Raw genomic sequence first — 26,414 nt, 5'->3', positions numbered from 1 at the left:
AGGCAAGCAAAGGGAGTATGTATTAGCATGTTTTCAGCAAAGATTTGTAGAAGTGACCTGAATCAGAACAGGCTTGCCATCTCCCCTAACCCCAGCTCCATTTTGTTCCTGGCATAGTCTGAGCCACAGCCTTCAGAGTGAGGAGAGAAGGGTGTGCAGTGAACAGCCATTTTCCTCTGGATTCAGTCATGACTGAACCACTCCCCTAGGGTGTTGGCCAAGTACTATTGGCAGGCTTTTGCCTAATTTCAGAAACACTGGCTTATGGTAGAAGAGATTTTGCTGTTTTTGTTTTTGTTTTTCTCCCAGCTCTGGGTAAAGCCAGTGTCACAGCCTTAGCAGAGTAAGAGCGAATGTTTTTGAGACTCTCTTTTTAGATCCAAAGACAAAAATACTGTTGGTTGTAAATAAATAGATAGAATAGAATATATTCCATGTAAATAAGGACCAGAGGTTGGGGGGTGGCCAATAAACCAGTCACAAAAAGATAAATACTGTATGATTCCACTTCATGAGGTACAGTAGAGACAGGAAATGAAGTATGATTATCAGGGCTGAGGAGGGAAATGAGAAAATATTGTTTAATGTATAGAGGTTTTGTTTTGCAAGATAAAGATCTGAAGAGGGATGGTGGTAATGATTGTGCCATCATATTAATATATTTCATATCACTGAAGTATACATTTAAAAGGTTAACATGGTAAATTTTATAATATGCCCTTTACTGCAATTTCAAAAAAATAAGTGTGTAGCGTGTCGATAAATCAAGAGTTTTAAATACTATCTTTTTGGAGGCTCTTTATGACCTATGTTATTCTAGGATCTATATGTTTGAATTATACCTTTTAGCTGGCATGGCTGTAGCCCCAGCACTCAAGAGGCTAGGGCAGATGGATCTTAAGCTCAAGGCAAGCTTGGACTATATAGCAAGACCCTGTCTTAAAAAAGAAAGCCAGGCATGTGGTGCACACCTGTAATCCCAGCACTCAAGAGGCTGAGGCAAGAGGATCGCTTGGAGTTCAAGGCCATCTTCAACTACATAATGAGACCTTGCCTCAAAAAAAAATCAAACAAACAAAAAATAAATTATATTCTTTACCTGGATTACTAAGAGTTTTCTTTTTCTTTTTTTTTTTTTACAATGAAATGATTAATACAAAAATAAATGTAGAAGTCAAAAGTACCTAAAAGTTTTTAATAGCTCCTTTTGATGTAGGTAGGACAAGGAAGTACATAGATTATATGATTCTTGTCCAAAATATTTACTAGATTCTGTATTTGAGTGTACATTTGAAAGCCAAATTACATTGTACATAGTATCAAGTAAATTAACAAGAAAAAAATACAAATTATTATTTTTATAAACATACTTTTATATATATCATTCTCACTTACATTGTGATTTCATGGGTTCCTGTTGCACTATGTCAGTCTTGTCCCTCTGTGACTCAAAAATGGTAAGATCCTTGCCATGATGGCATAAGAGTGGTCCAGAAATTTCAATTACACAAATATAAGGCCTCATTATTATAGGGGTAATGAAACAGCAAGTATGAGCTGAGTATAAAACAATTTCCAATCACACTGTAAAATTTACATTACCTTTGGCCTGTTATTATGAGGTTTTACTGTACTAGCAAACCTCTTGACTAATCACTAAATTTTTTGTTGTGAGAATTTTCAAACATACAGAAAAGAGACGAATAAACCTATTTTCTAACATCAAAATTCAACTCTTAAATAATTTGCAGTATATTGGCTTTATGAGTTCATTAGATTGATCCATTGTTTGTTTCATGAATTGGAAGTTAGGTATAAAGGCCAGATTAAATTTAAACAGGAATACTTTGGAATGATACTGTGCTTTCCTTCACATCAGCACTTCTAACACCTGGAAAGGGTAGTATGCCATGCCACACTGCCACTCTATAATGTCCAGGGTTGGACAGCAAGCCACTGCTGCTGGAACATGCAGCTCCCATTGAATGTAAAGCCAGTGTTGGTAAAGAACTAAGGAAGCAGTTTAAAATAAAAGACAGTTTATTTGAGAGTGGGCAAAGTAGGAAAAGAGAGAGACAGAAAGAGTGTAAGTGAGTGAGCAGACATGGCAGGCAGCTAATCTGGCCAAGAAAGGAGTATTCAAAAGTGAGTAACTTGTGGATCTCTTTGTCTACAGCTCCTTTTATTGAAATCTTTGTCCCATATAGGCTCTTGGAATGTGATTGGCTCCCTGGCTTGTCTTTCATCCTAACCTTGGATTTCTTCTGCCATGTGACCTTTCCCTGTCCTTTGGTGGAGGGTAAGATTATGGGTGGGGGGCCTTATGACAGGTAGTTTAGCCTAAAGGATTAAGTAGATAGAGGGGAGTTTGCAATTCCTATGTTAATAATGCTACCTAGAAACTTCCTGGTTCTGAGTTTTGGCTTTGGTTTTTTGGGGACTAGGCCTCACTGTGCAGTTCAGGATGACCTTGAACTCGCTATGAAGGCCAAGGCTGGCCTCTAACTTGCAGTGATCCTCCTGCCTCAGCCTCCCAAGTGCTGAGACTACAGGCATGCAGTCACCAGGCCTGGCTAGTTTTGAGTCCTTTGTTTGTGTCTTCCTAATTGTTTGAGTTTAGCAGCCTTTGTCTTTCTGATTCCTCAGAGTCTAGCTGCCTTTATCCTTCTAACTGCTGGAGTCTGGCTGTAGAGGTCAGACTACCTTAATCCCCCCCCTACTGGGCAACAAACTCAGGACCTCATGCCTAGGTGCCACTGAGCTAAATCCCCGACCCAATGCCTTACTAATTTTTAATAAAGTTCAATGAGGCCTTCATCCTTTATTTACCCTACTTACAGTGCCCCTGTCCCTACACAACCACATCATATCAAGTTGTCCTCCTGTCAATACCAAGAATAGTTGAAAGAAACCAGCGCCTGCCAAAGATCACTCCACACACCGACAGAGCTCCTATGAGGGATCTTTATTAAAGAGCTGAGGTGGCACGATGGCCCGCTGGGTGGAAAGAGAACAAGAGAGAGAGGAAACGGAAAGGGGCTTGGTTTTTCTTTTATTGAGTTTATTGGTACATTTTAGGTATACAGTACAGTTACATTCATTACTGGAATCTTGTACCTTTACATGACAGGTCTTGGTTCTCATTTTTTCCCCTTGTCCCTGCCCTCCCTTCACCCCCTCCTACCCTCCCTGTTTACAAATACTTTATTTCCATTTTGTCATTTTCTCATATTTTTTTCTTTTCCCTTATTACCTTTCCCCTACCTTCCCACTTTCCCTACACTTTTACCCTTTTCTTCCTATTTCACATTTATTTTCTATGCAGACAAGCCTTGTTCATGTGCTGGTCTCATGACCAGAAATATACTATACACACAATAAAATATAACCATTTTAACTGTACATTTCCTCTAAATCACCACCAAAATCAAGATATAAAATATTGCTGCCCCTCCAAAAAGCACAAATTTGTGTGTCTTCTTTCTGTCATATCGTTTAGCTTTGCTTATTCTGAACCTACTTTTCGAAACAAAATATGTGCCATTGTGATTGACTTCTTCCTTTCACTGTAATGTTTTTGAGATACAGCCATGCTCCTATATTTGCTTATTCATTTACCACTTATAGATATTTGGCTTGTTTCTAATTTTTTACTCTTATAAAGCTTCTATGAATATTAATGTACAATTCTTTCTGTGGACATGTTTTGATTTCTCTAGAAAAGTAACTATGTATGCAACTTTAAAGAAACTGCCAACGTGTTTTCCAAAGTGCCTATTGTGGCAGACTGCAGAGCAATGAGACCACCTAAGCAGGCAAGCAGAAGGCAAGGAGGCACAGACTTCATTCACCTGGGTGCAGGTCGACTGAGGGCAAGAAAGCCATCAGTGGCGAACAAAGAGAAAGCAAGGGATTTTATAGGGGATTGAGAAGGGGTCTGGCATATAAAAGGATCAGATCAAATACTTGTGGTCAGGGTCCATGCAGTGGTCACAGCAAATGTATGGATGTTATCAGGTGACTTGGTACAGGGAAGAAGTTGCTATACTTTGTAGTTTATCTCTTTTGTATTTTTGTATAACATTCCATTCTGAGTTCTGTCTGCCTGGAGATGGCATAGCATATCTGATCTTTTGCTACCTGAAAGAACACTGTATTTTTGCTGAGGGCTGCAGTTTTTTGTATCTGAAACTATAACTTGGAATTAAACAACATATTAATTAATCCAGTCATAGCCAGATCAAGCCTGACACCTATATCACGTTGCATCTCTTCACAGACATTTAGCATTGCCAGTCTTTTTAAATTCAGCTATTACAGTTGGGTGTGTCATCTTATTTCAACCTGATTCCCATTTGCATTTCAATGCTCACTAGTGATACTAAGCATCTTTTCATATGCTTGACTATTCATACATCTTTTAGTAATTTTGGTCATATCTTTTGCTCGTCTAAAAAATTTGAATCAGGGCCGGGAATTTAGCTGAGTGGTTCTGGTGACTGCCTCACAAACACAAGGACCTGAGTTTGATCCCTGGTACCAAAAAAAAAAATTTTTTTTTAATCAGTCTTACTGAATTTTAAGAGTTTTTCAGAGCTGGGGATGTAGTTCAGTGGTGCTGTGCCTGTCTGGCAAGCACAAGATCCTAATTTTCCCAGACACAATTTCTTTTCTTTCTTTTTTTTTTTTTTTTTTTTTAGTACTGGGGATTGAACTCAGGTCCTTGTGTTTGTGAGGCAGTCACCAGGAACCATTGAGCTAAATCCCCAGCCCTACAAGATCCTAATTTTGATCCCTGGTACCAGAAAAAAAAAATGAGTTCTTCATATTTTCTGGATACTACATAGTTACTAAAAGAAAATGAGCTGAAACAGGAGCACCCAAGGCAAGGCTTTATTGGGGGAAGGAGCTGCCAGGCTGTCTGGAACAATGGCGAGAGAGAGCAAGTAGAACCAACTGGATGGGGTTTATAAAGGGCTGTGTGGCAGGAGAGCATCCTGAGGACTGGAGATTAGTTGTACTGTGGGGATAATGATTGAATGGTAGGTTATTGAAAAGGGAGGATCATGAGGGAAGCAGGTTGGAATAACAAGTTAGGTTTTACTTCTCCAGAGCGGGTAGGTTTTACTTTCCCAAAGTGACTCATTTCTCATAAGTGGGAACCATTTTAGAATGTAGGACCATTGGGGCCATTTTGTCTGGTAGAGAACTCTATCAGTTACCCTTCAAGTATAGGTATTGTGAGTGTTTCTTCCAGTCTTTAGCTTGCTTTTCATTACCTAGATTGGAAATTTTTAATCTTGATGAGATCTCATTTATCTGTTTTATTTTTTATAGTTAGTACTCTTTGTATCCTGAGACATTTTTTGCCTGCACCACAGTTATGATACATTCTGTGTTTTCTTCTAAAAATATTGCCATTTTAGCTGTTATGTTTGGACTGTGATTGTAAGCGTTTTGAATTCATTTGTTGAGGTCCAATATGAGTTAAGGGTGATAGTTCCTTTTTTTCCCCCATATAGATGTTCTGTTGTTCCAGTACCATTTTTAGAAGTTTATCCTTTCCTCATTACCTTGCACCTGTGTTGAAAACAAATAATCATGCTGTGTGAAAAATCTTTTCTGGAATATGTTCATTTCCTCTGATCCGTATGTTTGCCCTTAACACCAATATTACATTCTTAATTACTTTAAAGCAAATCTTGAAATGGGTAATGTAAGTTCTCCAGCGCTGTTCTTTTTTCATGTTTTTTGGACTGTTCTCATTTCCATCAGCTTGTCAATTCTATAAAAAAAGATTTCTGGGATTTTGATTGGGATTGCATTGGATCTGTAAGTCATTTTGAGGAGAATTTATTTCTCAACAATATTGAGGCTAGCAATTCATGAACATAACATATTTCTCCATTTATTTAGGCCTTTTTTATTTCCCTTCATAATATTTTGTAGTTTTGGGTCAGAATTATATAGGGCATGTGATAGAGGGATGATCTGTGGACCTCCAAATAGTATAAGGGAATATTATAACTCCCAACCTGGTAGATGTCTGATAGGCCAAGTTTGTGTTCTCTAAAATCAAAGAATGAATTCTAGGAACAATGGAAGTTGAGTGGGAAGTATTTATAGAGAGAAAGTTTTTCTCTAGGAGAAACATAAGGGAGTCTGGAAAGTAGATTGCCCCCAGATCCCACTTTTCAAGGGAGTTTTATAGAGCAAAGCCATGAGGTGCAGCAGGTACAAGGTGGGACAAAACTATAATCAGTCAATAGGATTATAAGTATGGTTGCTTAGGTAATATTGATCCAATGGAAAATCACAAGGTGGGTATGAATTAGGACAAAAGTATGGTCAACTAGTAAGATTATAAGTGTAGTCACTTAGGTAATGTTTGTTTTGGTTTTTTTGAGACAGGGTCTCACTATGTAGTTGAGATTAAGCTGGAACTCACTGTGTAGTATAAGACCTAAAGTCTCACTTCCACTCCACGGAGCATGAACAGCCAAAAGGCCTCCACAATTCTGAGTCCTATAGCCCAACAATGGCTCTGGAAGCAAGACCCAGGGCCTTACTTCTGAAAGCCGTGAACAGCCAAAAGGCCCTCCACAATGCTGGGACCTATACCTCAGCGAGGCTCTGACACCAGGAATGAACATATCAAGCTAGATGGTAAACAGATCTTTATTAGTCTGGCCAGATGGCACACCTGGAGCCAAGTAACTCAGAGAGGCACCAGCTCAGGGGCTGAGGTCCTTTTTACAGGGGGCTAAAAAGGGGGGGTTAACATTTTAAGCTTGCAGGCAGGGGACAAAGGTCTGCTGACTTGAGCTGGTGGACAGCAGTCACGTACTCGGCAGTCACACATTGATGAGTAACAATGGTTCAAAGGCCACCAAGATATTCCAGATGAGCAAACAGTTTGACAATTAACTTGGGGTCTCTATGTATCTCATAGTCTAGAACCACTAACTTACACATTAATCAGGATCCCAACTTCAAACAGTACAAGATTGCCTTACAGTCCTAAGCCAGGATTTGACAAAGATTGGGGCTATGGCTACAATGGGAGGGGGTTAGAGCACTGTCTCCTAGGCCCTTTGTCATTTAGCATGGGCTTGTAATTGAGGTCTTACATATAGTCCAGGCTGGTTTCAAACTCACAGTGATCCTCCTGCCTCAGCCTCCCAAGGGCTGGGATTACAGGTGTGCGCCACCACTCCTGGCCTCTCTTAGGTAATATTGATTAAAAGTAATTAGATGGGGAGCCATGTCACATAGCAAGCATACATGGGCCAAACAAAGAGAATGGGCTAAGGAGATTTTGGTCCCTCACTCAAGGTGATTGATACCTATTTACAATATCAATCACTGCTGTTTATTCTAGGGTAAGTATGTGGGTATAATCATTTATCCTTGTCTCAAAGCCTGACCTTCAAGACACCTCCAGCCACAGTTATAACTTTTGTTTTTGATGTTTTGGTTCTGAGGATCAAACTCAGGACCTTATACTTATGAGGCAGGCGGCAGCACCACTTAGCTAAATCCCCAGCCTGAGCTACAGTTGTAATATGTTCTTATCTTCTGTTTTGACTCTCTTGAGCGCCCAGTCCTGCTGACTGCCTATAATATTTTAACTAGCTGTTTGTAATAAAAGGTCTTAGATATATTTTTTTAATTTATACCCACATTTTTTGTTTTCAATACTATTGTGAATTTTTTTTTGAAGTTTGCATTGATCTTTACTTACATTTTCAACTATACTGGTGGCTTTTTCAGGAATGACAGATCTGTGTTGCTGAATACCCACTCGAATACCCACTCTTTAAGGCAAAAGCTGATGTTTACTTTTTCAGTGGTTCAATCTCACTAAGATCTTAGCAGACCCCAAGTAAAAGACCAATTTATAAAACTGGGCCATTTTAATGGTTTTACAATTTAATAAATAATTCTCTTGATGACTGGAGTTATGAAAGTTGTTTGGTAGTATTCACAATAATGGCAGCTTTCCTGATTGGTCTGTAGTCTTCAATAAGTGTAAGAAGTTATTGTATGAAACATCTGTCAGACCAGTAAGACTTCATTGATGCATCCATCATTCTCAGGATTGTTGGTTACCTGGGCATATTTACCCCAAATAACCTTGGCTCCTTGGGTCACAAGGCCCCACTTGCTCACATTCACTTCAATCACTGTACCTTTGGTAATAACACTCAAAGTTGTATTTAGTGGTGATGAAGAATTTTTTTTAACACCAAGTACTGGCAGGCAAAAAGTGGCTTTCAGTTCAGGATGTGTTACATGGGCCTTCTTGAAACATAAGCCCATTGGCCTAATGAACCTTTCATATTTAGGTGGTTTTCTTGTAAAGCCATTTCCAACAAAGCAGACTTTAGTAACCATCCTCTTCCAGGCCTTCTTTTTTCTCTTTTCAGTTCGAATAACATTTAATACTTCTGTCTCTCCCTGGGCATGAACTTTGAGCAGAGGGACTTCCCATTTTCCCACCTTTTCTTTTCGTTTTTGTTTAATCATGTTGGAAAGTACTTTTGCCCGAGACTGTCCCTCTCTGTCCAGCAGATAGGCAGGTACTGCTCCCTGAGGAGTCTTTTCATCATTCTTTTGTTTGGTGTTTCTCTTTTCATGCATCTTGATAGTCTTCTTCATTTGTATTTTCTTGGTATGGCTCTGTTTATGGTAGAGCTTAGCCTTCAGGCCAATCATTTTTTTGCCTTCTTTGAGCATTCATGAGCCTCTCCACCTTCGTTCTTTCTCTTTTTCTCATGGTAATCCAAACGATACCCATAATGCTTACAGTGTAATTCAATATATTCGTTTTATGGCATGGTGACAGCTGCAGACCCTCCAGGGGCGTCCTCAAGCGTGCAAAGAAAAGTCTCAACTTTGGGAACTCAGACACAGGAGCTGCCTCCGCACAGCTGGAAACAGGACTTAAATTTAATGTTATAATTGTTTCTTGTCAGTATATCATAATTAATTTTTGCATTGACTTTGTGTTTATTTTTTAGTTCTCATAACTTTTTGGTAGATTCCTTAAGATAGTCATTTTCTATGATTGTGTTTTCTGCCAATAAAGGCAGTAATACATTTTCATTTTCAGTCCATTTAATTACCTTTTATCCATTTTTCTTGCCTTATTACACTGGGTAGGCCTTCTCGTAGGATATTGAATAGATGTGGTAAGTGCCAACATCCTTACCTATCTCCTAACACTAGGAGAAATATCCAAAATTTCCTCATTAGGTATAATATTGACTCTAGATTTTTGTTGTATTCTTTATTAAATTGAGGAGAAGTTTTTTTTTCTCTCTACTGTGAATACAGATGTTGAATTTTGCCAAATGCTTTTTTTGCCATCTATTCAGACATTAATTTTACCCATTATTCTCTTTATACATATATTATAACTTAACATCTCAGTATACAAGTATGTTATATTATGATTAGTTTCCTAATGTTGAACTAGTCTTACATTTCTGGGATAAATTGCATTTGATTGTGATATGTTCTTTTTGTATATTGCTGTATCTAATTGACTAATATTTTGTTAAGAATTTTTCATGTGTTTTCATGCAAGATATTGGCCTATAATATTTTTCTAAAAATGTACTGCCCATATAAAATCAGGAAATGCTCACAACTTTCTATTTTTGCTTTAGTTTTTAAGAGGTGTTTTTTGTGGGGGGGTTCTTTTTAAAATTTTTCTTTCGTTTTTTGATACCAGTAATTAAACTCAGGACTGCATGTTTTCTAGGCAGGCACTGCACTGCTCAGCTACATCCCAGCCCACAACTCCATTTTCTAAAAGAGCTTATACAAGATTGGTGTTATTCTTTTATTAAATTTTGAAGGATTTTTCTCCTATTTATGGTTCATATATTTTTCTGCTCTTTATATACACACTGTTTTTCACAGAATGCAATGAGAGAGCACCTAGGCAGGCACTGTGTGAGCAACAAGGCTCATTTCTTTAATGCTCAACACCAGCAAGCGGGCTGAGTCTAAAGGGGAATCAGTGAAGAGTAGGGACTGAAGAAAGAATTTAAAGGAAAGAGGAGGGGTTATTGTCTTGAGTATTTTAGGCAGATAAGGGGAGTCACTCTTCTTCAGATAGCAGGTCTTTGTTCTTCTTTGAGGTTTCCTGTACTCCCACCTTGGAGGCTTGATGGCTCCCAGAGCCATCCCAGAGGCTTGGTGCTGCCCTCCTGCCTGCCTGGTTGCTGAGATGGCACACTCTTTAGCCCCCGTGGTTGCCTTACCCAATGGGTGTAACATGACTGTTTATTAAATGTGTGGATTCTCCTTCTACAAACTATTGGGTTTTATTTGACTGCAAATTCAGTTATTTGCAGATCGGGGTTATCATTTTGAGGCTTGATTTGAAACTGTTTAGACTGCTGTATAGTGGCCTTTCCAATAGGAATAGTTTAACCCTAATTGGGCGCCATGGCTGTCAAATAAGACATCTCAACTCGGGCTGGACAGAACTGCAGCATTTTTTGGCCTTAGCAAGCCCTGGCTCTTTTTCAGTTTGTAGCTCTTTTATAGGTAATCTTTCCCTAACAGTTATTCTTTGTTTCTCCTTTGGAGTATTGCCTGATGTTTTTCAGCAGCTTATCATGGATATTTTTGTTCTTTTACTGTATTATCAATTTCAGTTACAATTTTAAGTCCAATATTATAATGTTATATATTTGCTTTATTCTGCAGTATATATTAAGCAGTATAAAACTACAACACAGGTAATACTATTAATAATTAACTATTGTATCAATCTTAAATTTCTTTGCAATTATTTTTTGAAAGTAAAATGTATCTCTGCACCAGTTTCTGATATTTGTAATGGGTGCATATTAGTCAGCTTTCCATTACTATAACAAATACCTGAGATAATCAGCTTATAGAGAAAAAAAGGTTTCTTTTGGCTCACAGTTTTAAAGGTTTCAGTCCAGGATCAGTTTCATTATTTTTGACCTGTTGCAAGGCAACATATAATGGGAGCCTAAAGTTAGGAGACCAACTTTACCTGAATAGAGAGTAAAGCTGCTCTCCTCATGGCCAGGATGTGAAAAGAAAGCAAAAAGTGCTAGCATCCAACTGCTGTATCTCCTTGGAGGGCACACCCCTCAATGACCTAAGATCTCCCACATGGCCTTACATCTTAAAGTTTCTACCACCTTCCAGTAATGCCAAGCTGAGGACTAAGGCTTTAAGACATGGGCCATTGAGGGACATTTACAGTCTTAACTGTAGCAGGGAGACTGGCTATATGCAGCTTATTCTTTTAGATGAGTTACTAAACTGGGGTAAAAATATGAAAACAAAAGCTATTTGATAGAACCAGAACCAGAAAATGACAACAAAGCATGTAAAAACTGAAAAGGAGCCAGGCGTGGTGGCGCACACCTGTAATCCCAGCACTCAGGAGGCTGAGGCAGGAGGATTGCTGTGAATTTAAGACTAGCCTGGACTACATAGTGAGTTCCAGGTCAGTCTCAACTACATAGTTGTTTCAAAAAAAACTGAAAAGGAATCATCCTTGAAATAATGGAACTGTACACTTATTTATATTTATATTATATAGGACTTTGACTGTGAAGGGCACCATATTAGAACTCAGCAGAGAGCCTCACTCTTGATGGCTTAGGACGAATATCACCTCAAATTTCCTGTAAATTACTGTGGCATTTAGGGTGGAGTGTTAACCTGACTGGCTTTGGAATCTGCCCTAGGGACTGATGGAGCATACTTCTGGGTTGTCTGAGTGGAGGTATGGCCTTGGGATCTGTTTGTCCCTGACCCTTTCTGTGGCACTCTTGCCCAGCTCTGCATGTGCCACAAACTAAGCCGCTTTAGTCCACCACACCCTTTTACCATTATGTTTCTACTTTGGAGCCAGCTGATCATGGACTGAGTCCCTTTTAAAATATGAGCCAAATTAAACCTCTCCTTTAAATTGTGAGTGTTATGTATTATGTCAAGCAACAGGAAAGCAAACTGATAACAATTATCATCCAAATCTCTGGCCAAGATCTAAATCACCTATGGAAAGAGACTCAAAGGAGCTTAATGGGAAAAAGAACAGTTAAAAGGAAAAACAAAAAAAAACTGAAAAAAAATGAACAGAAATTTTAGCTGTTTACCACAGGGAAGCTAGCCCTAATCATTAGATAAATGAAGTGATGATATTAATATCAGACAAAATGGATTCTTTCCAGTCAAGGAGTATTAAGAATAATTCACAATGATTTGGTGGTGCAATTCATCAAGATTCAACAATTGTAGATGGACATGGGTTGTTTTGGGGTTTTTGTTTTTTCGTACCTGGGATCGAACTCAGGAACTTGTGTTTGTGAGGCAGGTGGCATTACCACTGAGCTAAATCCCCCTGGACATGTAACAGAGCTACAAAAGGCTTGAAGCAAAAACTGATGGAACAGGAAGAGGAGACAGAAAAATCCACATTGGAGTTGCAGGGTTCAGTGTCCCATTTTAGCAAATGATAGAACAAGAAGATAAAAAAATCAGTAAAACTATAGAAGACATGAACAGCAGTATTAACTAACTTTACCTAATTGGAGCAGTATTAACTAATTTTACCTAATGTATGGAGCCCCCTACCTCACAAGAGTTGAATATATTTTCTTTTAAAATATATATGGACCATTCATCAAGACCATATATTGGATCAAAAACCAGTCTCAGTAAGTTTATAAAGATTGATATAAAGAGTAGATTCACTGACCAATCAGAAAAAAATGTTAATAATAAATACCTTAAAAATACCCAAGTATCTAGAAATTAAATTATTCAAACAGTAATCTGTTGTTGCTTGTTAAAAAAAAAAAAAAAAAAAAAACTGCCAGGGATTTAGCTTAATTGCCTTGCCTGCCTCACAAGGACAAAGTCATGAGTTCAATCCGTGGTACCAGAAAAAAAAATTTTTTTTTAAACACCCTAAACTTTATGGCAAAGGCAACAATGTTTTAGTGTCTTTCATTATTCTGGATATTCACTATGCACATCTTTTACCAATTTTGTACAGCTACGTTTAGCCAGAGGATTGGGTAAGCTGTGAAGGGATAAACTGAGGAGGAACCTTTCACATGTAGCTTTTCATCCCAAATAAGTTCAAATGGGCTACCCCACATGTTGGTGGCACATCCTATAAAGTCAAGTTCTTGTAGCCCTTATGGGTAGTACTCTGCTCCCATCAAATAGGTGTCTCTTTGGCCCAGCCCAATCGCAAGGACAAGCCCAAAGTTAATGAGGAAGGGGACTACTTGAGTACCAGAAGGCATGAATGATTGGGGACCATCAGTTTTACACTTTATCCCAATTGTATAAATTCTTCTTTTCCTCTGTAAAAGGGAGTTCATGAAACACCCACAAAATTGTTTTTGTGAATTAAATGAAAGATATAATCATATAGTTTCTAGTACATTTGATAAAATATTTGGAATTTTTTAAAAATATCAAAAATAGCTGGGCTTGGTGGTACATACCTGCAATCCCAGCATTTGAGAGGCTGAGGCAAGAGGATCACCCCAAGTTCAAGGCCAGCCTGGGCCTTGGTTAGTTAAAAAAAAAGGATACCAAAGATAGAATGGCAAACACTGTTAATTATCATTATTGATTCCCTACTGTAAATGAGGTTCTATCCTAAATAATATAATTGTATTATTAGATAGAGACCTGTCCTTGGAGACATGTTTTTTGAAGGCAAATAAAATTAGCCAAAGTTAGACTTTGAAACTGAAAAAGTTTGACAAACTCAACTACGGCTTGAACTATAGTATGTTCAAATCAAGGTAATTTATTGTGCTAATATATCATCATTATGTATCCTATAGGACCTGGAATTTTAAAATATTATTTTAGAAACTCTAAGGTTCAGAAAATGATTTGGTTATATAGTATCTGGATTGCCATCAAGTTTACAAAAAGCTGTGTTTTGAAAACTTTTTGTCAGTTGGGACGTCATCAAAATTCATTTGAAAACATTGGAAAATTCTACACGAACATTTTTAAAAATATTGTCACATACCTGTAATCCTACCACTTGGGGAGCTGAGGCAGGAATATGACAAGTGTGAGACCAGTCTGGACTACATAGTGAGGCCCTGCCTCCAAAAAAAAAAGAGAGAGAGAAAAGAAAAAATTGAAACCTCTAAGGATTTTAAGAAAAACAAACCAAACTTACTTCCCCCTATTCTGTATTGACATGTATCATTTCTGTGATCCCAAAAATGTATAAGGATTTCTCCCCACCAGCAAGCAAGCAATCAGTTCTGCACTGAATATCAATGAAATGTCCTCTAATTCAGTTCATTTCTGACTCTGTGTACCTGGAGATGCTGTCAGACTCCACAGGTTGAGGGCTTAGTCCCTCATACTTCCTGTTAAGACATTAGTCACAGATCCAAGCCTCAGAACTAATAACAGGTTATAAATTGGGGTTGCCACAACTCCTCCTTGGGCTCAATTAATTTGCTCGGGCAGTTCACAGAACTCAGAGAAATACTTAAATTTACCATGTTACTTCATCTAAAAGTATACAAATAAACAGCCAAAGTAAGACAATACATAAGATGAGGTTGGGAGGGTGGAGTGTGCCACTCTCCCAGCACATGGATGAGTTTATGGTCCCTTTCTGCAACACTTCATACGTACAAGCTGTCCAGAAGTTCTCCGAGCCTGTCCATTGGGATTGTATGATGACTACATTGCATAGACGTGATTAAAGCACAGACAACATACAGAAATGTGATTGGAGAAAAAAGGATGTGAGTAATGCTTATAGCCTGAGTGGGAAAACCCAGCCGGGCCTATGTATTCAGACACATCTTGGCCTTTTTATACAGCGTTCTTTCCTCCTGGTTATGGGCCCAAACCTCCTCTGAAATGGAGGTTGATCTACTAGGAGATAGTGTAGATCAGAGAACTTTTTTGTGACTAGTTCTAAGACAGGAAAAATTAGAGTTTACTTTTTATGACCTGCTTTAAGGAAGAGAGAAATTCTAGGTGGGTGTGGTGGCGCATGCCTGTAATCCCAGCACTCGGGAGGCTGAGGCAGAAGGATAGCTGTGAGTTTGAGACCAGCCTGGGCTACATAGTGAGTTCCAGGTCAGTCTCTACTACATAGTGAGACCCTGTCTCAAAAAAAAAGATGGGGGGGATTCTAATTTCTATGTCCTAATTTGGAGAGAAAAGGGAGCAAGTAAAAAGATACTTTGCCTTATGAGGCCTAAAGAATCCCAATATTATAACAAACAATTGTCTTTTACTTTTATTATACTGGAGCTCTTCCAGAATTGCTTTAAAAAACTAAGGACAAGAGGCTAAAGTATTTAACAAAAGATAGGCGTATTGTTCTACTCACAAAGCTATGGAACTCACAAGCTGGGAACCCCATGGACAGAAACCAAAATATATACACTGTACTTGTATCTAGTAGAAGATAGCAGTGTTTAATTCTGGAACTGAAATCTAAATTTGAAGATACTGTGTTCATAAGTTGTTTGGTAAAGTACTGGCAAAAGTAAATCTTATGAAAACTAGATTACTCGGTGTTGAGAAAATAAAATATACAGGGGCTGGGGATTTAGCTCAGTGGTTCCACCGCCTGCTTCACAAGCACAAGGACCTGAGTTCCATCCCCCGAATAAAAAAAAAAAAAAAAAAAAAGAAAGAAAGAAAGAAAAGAAAATATACTGAAAACTTTTATTTCTTTGTTTCCCTGCTTCAGCAGTTAAGTTTCTTACATTTATGATTTCCAAAAAAGAGCTTCTTGGTTCCCCTTTTCTTTGTTTTAGCATTTCATTGCTTTAAAATGCATACTAGAATGGTAACTGGACAATTTGATATTCATATACAAAAGAAAAAGTTGGAGCCTGTTAAAAGATAAATTTAAGGGCCAGGGATTTATCTCAGTGGTGCTGCTGCCTGCCTCACAACACAAGGTCCTGAGTTGATCCCCAGTACCAAAAAAAAAAGATAAACTTAAGAGAGCCAGGTATGGTGGCATACGCTATAATTCCAGCACACTGGGAGGTAGAGGCAGCAAGATCACAAGTTTGAGTCCAGCCTGGGCAATTTAGCTATTTAATGAGACCCTGTTTCAAAATTAAAAGTATAAAATTTGAGTTTTTGAGTCAGTGTCTTGTTATGTAACCCAGGCTGGCCCTGAATTTACGGCATCCTCCTGCCTTAGCCCCCAAAGTGCTGGGATTATTATTGTGTGTCATCATGCCTGGTTCCAACAAAAAAAATTTTTTATACCAGAGATCGAACTCGGGTCCTTGTGCTTGGGAGGCAGGCAGCAGAACCACTGAGCTAAATCCCCGGCCCCAACAAAAAAAATTTTTAAGGGTTGGGGTATATAGCTCCATGCAAAGGCCCTGGATTCAATTCCTAGAACCAGGTCAGGGAGGGAGTTGTGCACAGAAGGGCTGGTATGCACAAAGGCATGAGAGCACAGTGTTAGAAGACCAGTGTATAGTACTGTGAAAGCATAGGGCATGTAGAAAGAAATAGAAGAAAATAATCCAGTCAAATTGTGATGGTTATTTTACTCCAGGTGAAAAATGAGTTAATTCTGTACTAGGTAGTCTGGAGTCATGGAAGTTTTTAAGCAGGTAAATGACATGATATCATTAATGGACTATAAAATATGGATTATCAGGCCAGGGATTTAGCTCAGTGGCACTGCACCTGCCTGGCAAGTGTAAGGTCCTGAGTTTGATCCCTGGTACTAAAAGAATAATAGCAATAATAATAATAACAATAATAATAAATATATGTGGATTATATAATAATATATATGGATTTTATATATACATATATACATATATATATATATGAATTATAGAAGAAAGAAAAGGCTCAAGCATTGGGTTAGAGGGCTACTGAAAAATGTCATATTTCAAGATATTCTGAGGCATAGCTTTATTAACAGGATTTTATGCCACATTAATCTCTTCATGTTCCTAACTTATGTTTGATGTGTCATCAATACTGTGCTTTCAATACTATGCTTTTTTTTTTTTTAAGAATAGCAAAAATTTACTGAGGGAAAAATCTTCTATGTAAATACGGGCGTGGTGGTGCATGCCTATAATCCCAGCATCCAGGAGGCTGAGGCAGGAGGATCACTATAAATTAGAGACCAGCCTGGGCTACATAGTGAGTTCCAGGGCAGTCTCAACTACACAGTGAGACTCTGTCTCAAAAAATACATACATACATACATACACACACAAACGAACGAACGAACAAACGAATGAATAAAGAGACAGAAAGGGGACCAGAAAGTGGGTTGCCCCTCAATACTATGCTTTTGTCAAGATACAGAGGAGCTAAGGGACTAATTGGAGCTTAGTGGTGCAATGTGTTCTTAACATGCATGACGCCTTGGGTTCAGTCTCCATCACCCCACCCTGAGATTAAACAAAGGAATGAGCAAGTGAATGAGAGGGCAATATAAGTATACTATTTGCCATTATCAGGAGGCTGAGACTCCTGTTCTTTATTCATGTCCTGTCCTTCTCCCTCCCCTCTCTTCTCTACAGAAGAAAAATTAGCATCTATGCCAAGGAAGACTTGCGGGTGAATATCAAGATCATTCTGATTAATAATTGGGGAATACCTTAATAAATGTGGGGGAAAATGGGCTTGATTTGACCATTATTTTGGTTTTCTTAGATAATTAAGTTGAAAGCGGAAGCCCGGCTGGACCTGCTAAAGCAGATTGGTGTTTCTGTGGACACATGGCTAAAGAGTGCCATGAACCAAGTAATGGAAGAACTGGAAAATGAGCGGTGGGCCCGCCCTCCCACAGCGACCAGCAATGGCACTCTGCACTCGGTATGGCTTCTTTTCTTGGATATGATGTGCTTTTACTGAAGGATGCTATTCTTTGACTCTACGCATAGTTAGCTAAAATTTGAAGAAAAGATAATGGTTTGCTGGTGGTTTGGTTTTCTTCTTCATCCCATCCCTTAAACAGTGCAGAAAAAGAAGAGAGGGGATAAAGCCAGTTTGCTAGGTTTTGTTTTGTTCTCCTGCAGGGTGGACAGTGAACCCAGGGCCCCACATATACAGGTAAAGGGCTTTAGCACTGAGCTACAGTGGGGGTTATTTAATGTGCCATGAAGAATACATTATCATTAACTGGGTTCTCAGTGCCTGTCTACCAAACTCATAATTCCATTCATAAAGTAAATATGCTTCTTGTCTAAAAGTAATAGAATAGAAAACTTATTCAAGTGTTTCTAGAATCCTCAGAGGTCTTGTCTAGTGAAAATGAATATAAACATCCAGAGAGTTATAAAAAAGTCAAGTGTTAGCCAGCTACAGTATAATGTACCAAGAGTCCCAACTATTCATGCTAGGGCGAGAGGATCAGTGGAGCCCAAGAATTTGTGAGCACATAATGAGACCCATCTTAAAAAATAAAAATAAAAATAAAAATAAAAATAAAAATAAAAATAAAAATTTAAAGAAGTGTGTGGTGTAGGCTGAGTCCAAAGGTGACTTCAGTTTCCAAGGGCTCTTGTACTCTATTCACAAAGAGACACTGCAGGTGGGGTTTGACAGACAAGGGCAGGACACAAGCTTGAGTTTTCTTACTTCACATCTAGGGTTTTTTCCACTCTGATGTCATTTAGTTGAACTTTAGTTTGTCATGTTGGAGATCTGAGTACCAGAAAAATTCAGTAATTTCCCTGATATTACATAGGAAAGTATATGTTTTGTACTAGTTGACTAAAATAAACCCTACCACCTCCCTACCCATTACTCTTTGTCATCTTGTTTATTTCCTTAATGATAATTATCAGTTTGTACTTTTGCTCCTTGTTTTATTGTCTGTCTTCCCCTCTAGAATGTAATTATTATCTGCCTTGTTCACTGCCCCATACACCAAAATATCTTGTGCATAGTAGGTACTTGATGAATATTTGTTGAAGGAAGAAATGAATAAATGTTCGAGTGGGTAGGTGGAATCATAGCGAATTTAAAAAGCTAATTCTACTCTCCCAAGTTCTCATTGTATCTATAATGCCTATGTAATGCTTTTATCCTTCAGCTATAAAGCATTTTTCCTAGAGAACTTAGCCAATTTTAAAACATTCCTGAAAGTTTTGTAAATTTTTTTTGTGTATCATTCTGCTTTCTAAAGGGAATATACTTGCACATTTAAGGATTCCATGGGGGTGTACACTTTGAGGAAAAGTAATCTATGAAAGGTTTATTTTTTATTCCACTATTACAGAAATCCAGCGGGGGGAGGGGCGGGCATTATCTACTTGACTTTGGAGTTAAAGGACTTAACTCTGTTTTTATTAGAACAAAGTTGCTCCGTGTTGCATCTCTCCCCATTGCATCTTTTAGTAGTCATAATCTTAATCTGCTTCAGGTTGCTCTGTGGTGCCATTTGTGATACCATAGCAACAAATTCTAGACACAAAATTGCCTTTGGGTCCTACAGCAACACTGTTTCCAGCCAGTCAAACCCTTGGTCCTAGGGCTTGCATCTTTTCTGACTAATCACCAGAGGGGACATGTATCACCTGACTTTGTACTTACTTCCTGGTCACATCAAAGATAAACAAGTCTTGGTCTCTCTGCTCAAAGAGTTTACAAGCTAGGAGAGTGGACAGACCTTTATAGATCTTGGTGATAAGTGACAGTTATGTGGCTGTACTTAATTGGAACAAACTTGAAATTGCTTACTTCTAACTCATCTACACACATTGGAAAAAGTTACTTCTCTCTGAGTTTCTGAGAGAATATAATGTTAAATGCCTCCAAATTCTCCTCCAACTTCAAAATCTCTCGGTTCTGTGTAATATTACCAGAAAAGCTCAGTACTAGCTAAAAGGATAGGAAAGAAGTTTGCCCCAGGAAGCAAGTGTCACTTGAGATACTTCTTGAAGAATTTTAACCAGAGAGAAGAAGGACTCCTGAGTGTGAAGGAGAAGGAACGAAATGTGGCTTGTGGTCAGTGGACATCATTAGCTCATGTAAAGGTGTGTCATAATGTAAGACCTAAATTACAAGCCCATGCTAAATGACAAAGGGCCTAGGAGACAGTGCTCTAACCCCCTCCCATTGTAGCCATAGCCCCAACCTTTGTCAAACCTTGGCTTAGGACTGTAAGGCAATCTTGTATTGTTTGAAGTTGGGATCCTGATTAACGTGTAAGTTAGTGGTTCTCGACTAGGAGATACATAGAGACCCCAAGTTAATGGTCAAACTGTTTGCTCATCCGGAATGTCTTGGTGACCTTTGAAACATCCTATAGGTATCTGTTACTCATCAATGTGTGATTGCCAAGTACGTGACTGCTGACCACCAGCTCAAGTCAGCAGAACTTTGTCCCCTGGCTGCAAGCTTAAAATGTTAACCTCCCTTTTTTACCTCCCTATAAAAAGGACCTCAGCCCCTGAGCTGGCGCTTCTCTGAGCCAGCTACTTGGTTCTGAGAGTGCCATCTGGCCAGACTCATAAGGATCTGTTTACCATCTAGCCTGGTGTGTTCGTTCCTGGGTGACTCTCGCTCCTCCATCGAACTCCCGGAGCCTCGCTGGGTTTTAGGACCCAGCATCATGGAGGCCTTTTCGGCTGTTCACCCTCCATGGAGTGGAAATGAGACTTTGAGTCTTACAATAACCTCTTGAAGGGGACATTTTGCATCTCATCCTATTTTTCTTTCATCCATGCAGTCTCACGGAGCTGGTGTCTTCTCTCTTTTAGCTGAGAGATTATATTTTGTGGAAGATCTGCTAATACTATAAATAAAAGTTACTTAGGTACAGAATAGCTTAATGAGGCCCCATTGTTTATTTAGCCTACTTATAAATAACACTGAAGTAATTTAATGAGAATTGTATCTCTTCACACTGACAGCTGGGTGAGGAACATGAAGCAGAAATACACATTCTGGTGACCAAATATTTTCTTCCATTATAGATGCCAACAAAAGTATTAGTCATCTGGAAAACATGATTGGTACTAGTTAGACATTAGCAGTATAAGTGAAAAGTACCTTATGAAAGATAAATGTTAAAATATATAGTCTATTTAATAAAATAAGGAAAGAGCTATACATGTATATTAACTCTTTACCTTCTGTTTTGTGCTGTGAAACAGAACATAGGACTGGGAAGGAAAACATAAAAAAAAAAAACCCAGAAGATCCCAATGGAGAGCAGTGTACTCATCCAGATATTCAGTTGATGGGTAACTGGAGCCTACACACAGATTCCTGTGATTGGATTGCCAGTGACCCAGTCAGCCTTTTGTTACCTGTCCTCTTATTTTTCAGCCTGACTGGAAACCTGCGCCTAGTTTACAGCCTAGCTTTTGAAATTATATTTTTACATAAAATTAGAAAATACAATAGTTCCATACTTTTTACACCACAGGTAGCAATGTAGTATATTTCCTTTTTTATTTACCTTTTTTTTTTTTTTTTTTTTTTTTTTTTGGTACCGGGGATTGAACTCGGGTCCTTGCGCTTGCAAGGCAGGCCACCGAACCACTGCGCTAAATCCCCGGCTTATTTACCTATTTTTAACTTACCAGTGCAAATTGAATATATTTGTGGTATACAACATGATGTTTTGAAAGCTATTCCTTCATTTTACTATTTTTAACATAGTTGTCATAAGTTAATTTTGCATATTTTTTTCTTTGTTTATTTATGCATATTTTTTCTAATCTAACATTCCTTGTTGCTGAATGACTTTCATGATCAACCTTTTGATGTCTACATAACATTGTTAGGCATACCAAATTCCATTTAACTATTTAGTATTTAGATTGCCTCTAGATTTTCACTATTTTATTTATTTATTCATTTATTTATTTATTTTTGGTACCTATCTTCCTTGAATATGAGAAACAGCTGTACAGACATTCCTTGTATAATAAAGAAGTTCTAGTCCTGTGTCTAGGTCATTTAATGAATTGGTCACTAAATGAGGAATTGTATATAGTATGTACATTACAATATTCAGAAAAAAGAAATAGTTAAAAGTCCAGGGCCGGGGATTTAGCTTAGTGGTTCTGCCACCTGCCTCACAAGCACAAGGACCCAAGTTCAATCCCCAGTACCAAAAAAACCCAAAAAACAAAAGTCCGACCTGATGACTTTGCATAACTCTTACATTCAGTGCTGTAATGTATAACTGAACATAAAACTATAGTACTGTAAAGTATATCACATCCAGCAAAAATTACAGTACTGAATAAATAATGTATACTGTCCAAAAGAAAAAGACGTTGAGGCTCTATCAAGATGTATAGAAATGTACCCAAAAAAGGTAGAAAAAGATGGGTTGTAAGTCTAAACAGTATCCCTTGATCATAAATCCAAACACTATTTAAACAGGTGGGTCATTGGGCTGCACCTGACTCCCAAGCACAGTGACCAGAGTTCAGTCCCAGGTACTGGGAAAAAAAAAGTAAACAGGTGGGTCATTAAACAAAGAATACCTATAGTCAGACATCACATTGTCACAATACTTCAATGAAAATGACTTGTTTTTCTTTTTTTTTTTTCCATTAAGTTTATTGGTCTTGTGCCTTTATAGGATGTATCTTGGTGCATATTTTTCCCCATTCCCCTGTCCTCCCTTCTCCCCTTTCACTCTTCCCTATTTACAAAGACTTTGTAACCATTTTCCCCTTTTTTCATATTTTTTTCTTTTCCCTTATTTCCCTTCCCCTACCCTTTCCACTTCCCCTACTCCTTTAGACCTTTTCTTCCTATTTCACATTATCAGTTATACCATTTGAACCTTATTTACACTTTTCATTTTTCACACCGGATAAACAATTCAGTATTTGCACATGTGTGTCCTATTTATTTCACTTAAAAGAGTATGGCCTCCTTGTGCATCCATTTAGCTATAAATGACTAGCTTCTCATTCTTTATGCCTGAGTAGTACTCCATTTTATAGGAAAACCACATCTTCTTTATCTAGTCTCCAGTTGATGGGCAATTGTTTCCAAGTTTTAGCTATTACAAACTGTGCCACTATAAATATGGGTGCACATATATCACTGAGGTATGATTCTTTTAATTCTTTTGGAAAGTTACCCAGGAGAGAGATATCTGGGTCAAATGGGGCCCTTAATCCTAGTTATTTGAGGTATCTCCATATTGATTTCCATAGTGGTTGCACCAGTCTGCACTCCCACCAACAGTGGAGAAGGGTTCCTTTCTCCCCACAACCCCACCAACATTTATTATTGCTTGATTTCTTGATAGCAGCCATGCTTTCTGGAATGAGGTGAAATCTCAGTGTTATTTTCATCTGCATCTCTCAAATGACCAGTGATGTTGAACATTTTTTCATGTATTTATTTGCTGCTTTTATTTGTTTGTCTGAGAAATGTCTGTTCATTTCAGATGCCCATTTTTTAATCTGGTCTTTATATTTAGGTGGGTCTGATTTTTTTTTTAGTTGTTTTTCTTAAGAACACATGTTCTCCAATAACCTTTTAAAATAAAGTACAGCAGACACTAACAAATCATCACACCAGCTAGGTTCAGGCAATACTATCCCTCATGTCACAAAAGGCAGGGATGAAAATTATTCAGAAAATACAAGATATCTCATGATTTAGCAGTGATATAGAAAGTACTCATCCAATAATCATGATTACACAACAGATGCAATCCAGATATGATCTTTAGCAAATCAGTAAAGCATCTGTTCCTGCATTTCCTCACATGCCCTTTCCTGGCATCTAGCAGTTTCTGTGAATTCTTCAAGATTACATCGATCGCACAGTTGATATTGTTGGCAGCTGTGTTTTGAATCTATAGTTTTGGCTCATTAATGAAGGAGCTTCTGCAGGTCATTGCAATAGACTAAGTGCTACTAATAAGATATCACAGAATGACTTTCATGATCACCCTTTTAATGTCTACATAACATTGTTAGTAGCTTGAGTCTGTAAAAATCACTGGAAGTGCCAGATATCCTTGGCAGTGAAAGTGGCATTAATGGAATCATTGCTCTGTCTGCCTCTTCAGTAAATACCTTGGAGGGTGGAAAGATATATGAAGTCTGTAGCAAAGGAGCTCAGTAGCCAGGAGTGTAAGACAAAAATTAAACACATAAAACAATCAGCGAGCCAAGAAATAACAGTGATAATTAATTGTTTATTTTCTTGTGGTCCAGAAGTGGATGGATAGATAGGGAAAGAGAGAGAGCCCTTGAGAGAATATGTGTACCCATATGGTATGAGACATTTCTTCATATCAAAAAGGTTCAAAGGTAACATCACTTCTTAAAAGTTTGTTTGAAGGGCCAGGGATTTGGCTCAGTGGTTCTGCCGCCTGCCTCATAAGCACGAAGGCCTGAGTTTGATCCCTGGTATCAATCAATCAATAAATCAATAAATAAACAAATAAATAAATGTTTGTATCTCAGAATTTAACTCCAAATGAAACAGTTTTATTATTGCCTGTGGAAAGCAAATAATCCTTAGAAGTGAGTCTGATGGAAAAAAAAAGTACACTGCCAGGCATGGTGGCACACACCTGTAATCCCAGCACTCAGGAGGCTGAGGCAGGAGGATCGCTGTGAGTTCCAGACCAGCCTGGGCTATATAGTGAGTTCCAGGTCAGTCTCAACTACATAGTGAGACCCTGTCTTAAAAAATAAAACAAACAAAAGAAAGTGTAGTGATACATTTTTCTGGCCCTTTGGCACAGCTGTATTTCATATGATCTACCAGGCTCATAAGACCATGCTCCAAATCACTCCCTTATGCATCAAAACTGGTAAACCATATGTATATTTCTTTTTTGAGGCAAAACAAGCTTGTTTGCTTCAATATCCAAAAACTGCCAGGTAGCATATTTTTCTCCAATAACAGACATTATAGAAATCATACATAATTTGAAGACCTTTGTCTTTTCATGAATGCTACAATTTTTTTGAACAACATGCTTAGTGAACATGCCTAAAATACAGTAGAACACAGGAAACTCTTATTTAATGACTGAGTTCAGACCTGTAACTAGGTCATTAATTGAATTGGACACTAAATGAGGAATTGTATAGAGTATATACCTTATGATATTCAGAACAAAGATCAAAGGAAACTCCAGTTTATTGACTTTATTTGTATAACACTTACATGCAGTACTATAATGTATAACAGAACATAAAACTATAGTACTGTACTGTACAGCACAATCAGTAAAAATTACAATACTCTATAAACAAGATCTACTCCAAAAAAGTAAGACTCTATAACAAGATGTACAGAACTGTTCTCACAGAAAAAGACAGCTCATAAGTACAGTCATTAAACAGGTAAGTCCTTAATTTTTTTTTCCAAAAGGCCACTTTATTGATGGAGATGAAATTGAATGGAGCTCTCTACACCCCTCCCCTCACTCACTCAGCGGCTTCAGTGGGCATCTGAGACTTAGATTGCCCAGCCAGCCCACTGCCCGCTGCAAGTCAGGCGGCCACACAAAAACACATCACAGCTAATGACAATTTGTAGATGCACATCTGAATCCCCCTGATGATTTCTTCATTTTTTTAAATGTACAAAATTTGTGAACTAGGAAAGTTTAGCTGTATTGTGCCATCTGAGGGACGTTCTTTTAGGATTACTGTCCCCCAAACATCACTTCTTATTGCAGGAATGAGGAATATTTCTATTTCTATTTTCCAGAATAGTTTTTTCCCCCTAACAGGAGTAGGACTACTGGGTCAAAAATTGGTAGTCCTCTGAGGCTTTTTTTTTCTAACTATAGCTGACACTGTTTATAGCTTTCCTGTCTTTAGCCACTTCCTGCTACTATTACACAAAGGCAAATTGACAGTATGCTTTCTTTTCACACCCTAAGGGTGAGCATCTGTAGAGTTTCACAGAAATAGATTGTGACTGCAGAATTATGAAGATCATGCTGAACAGTGTGGTTGAAAGGCGAGATTAAACATCTTTGAGATAGTAGTTTAGTTCCCAGCTGCCTCAGTGTTGTCTGTCTATGCACTCCAATGGGCTTTGTTTTTGATGTATGAAAATCTATTTATTTGCTTATGCCAGTCCCAATGAAAAGAAATAATGGATTTATATAGTGAAACAAATATAAACTACTGAAAATAATAGACCATGCCTGAATCAATCTGTAGTTGCTTTCATATATACAGTATTTCCAAATGGGCAGTGCTTTTTTTCTTTTTTTTTTTTTTTAGATGGTAAATAGACCTTTATTAGTCTGGCCAGACGGCACTCCCAGAGCCAGGGCAGTGCTCTTTTTACTGAACTAAACTCCATGCTCAAAAATCCCACACTTTTAGTGAAACTGACATTTCAGATTCCTAGTATAATCAATTTAGTTAAATTCAGTAAGCATGTAT

At 38.1% G+C, this 26,414-nt stretch overlaps 1 protein-coding gene and 1 pseudogene across 4 annotated transcripts in view; one reads left to right on the top strand and one right to left on the bottom strand.

Annotated features, from left to right (window-relative positions):
* Fchsd2 (FCH and double SH3 domains 2) overlaps nucleotides 1-26,414 on the top strand; it is a 282,704-nt gene that overhangs the window by 232,407 nt on the left and 23,883 nt on the right. For all 4 annotated transcript variants that reach the window (XM_010603233.1, XM_010603234.1, XM_010603232.2 and 1 more), the window contains one exon: nucleotides 17,719-17,880. In XM_010603233.1, the coding sequence (XP_010601535.1) occupies nucleotides 17,719-17,880 (162 nt within the window). The remainder of the gene's footprint in view (nucleotides 1-17,718; nucleotides 17,881-26,414) is intronic.
* Nucleotides 7,962-8,840, bottom strand: LOC104847699 (annotated as a pseudogene).

Source organism: Fukomys damarensis, unplaced genomic scaffold (genome assembly GCF_012274545.1).
Source record: "Fukomys damarensis isolate Sample0158 unplaced genomic scaffold, DMR_v1.0_HiC HiC_scaffold_16, whole genome shotgun sequence".
In the NCBI taxonomy this organism is placed as follows: Eukaryota; Metazoa; Chordata; class Mammalia; order Rodentia; family Bathyergidae; genus Fukomys; species Fukomys damarensis.
Note: the sequence above shows the minus strand (reverse complement) of the source record. Positions and strands in the feature narration are given on the sequence as shown.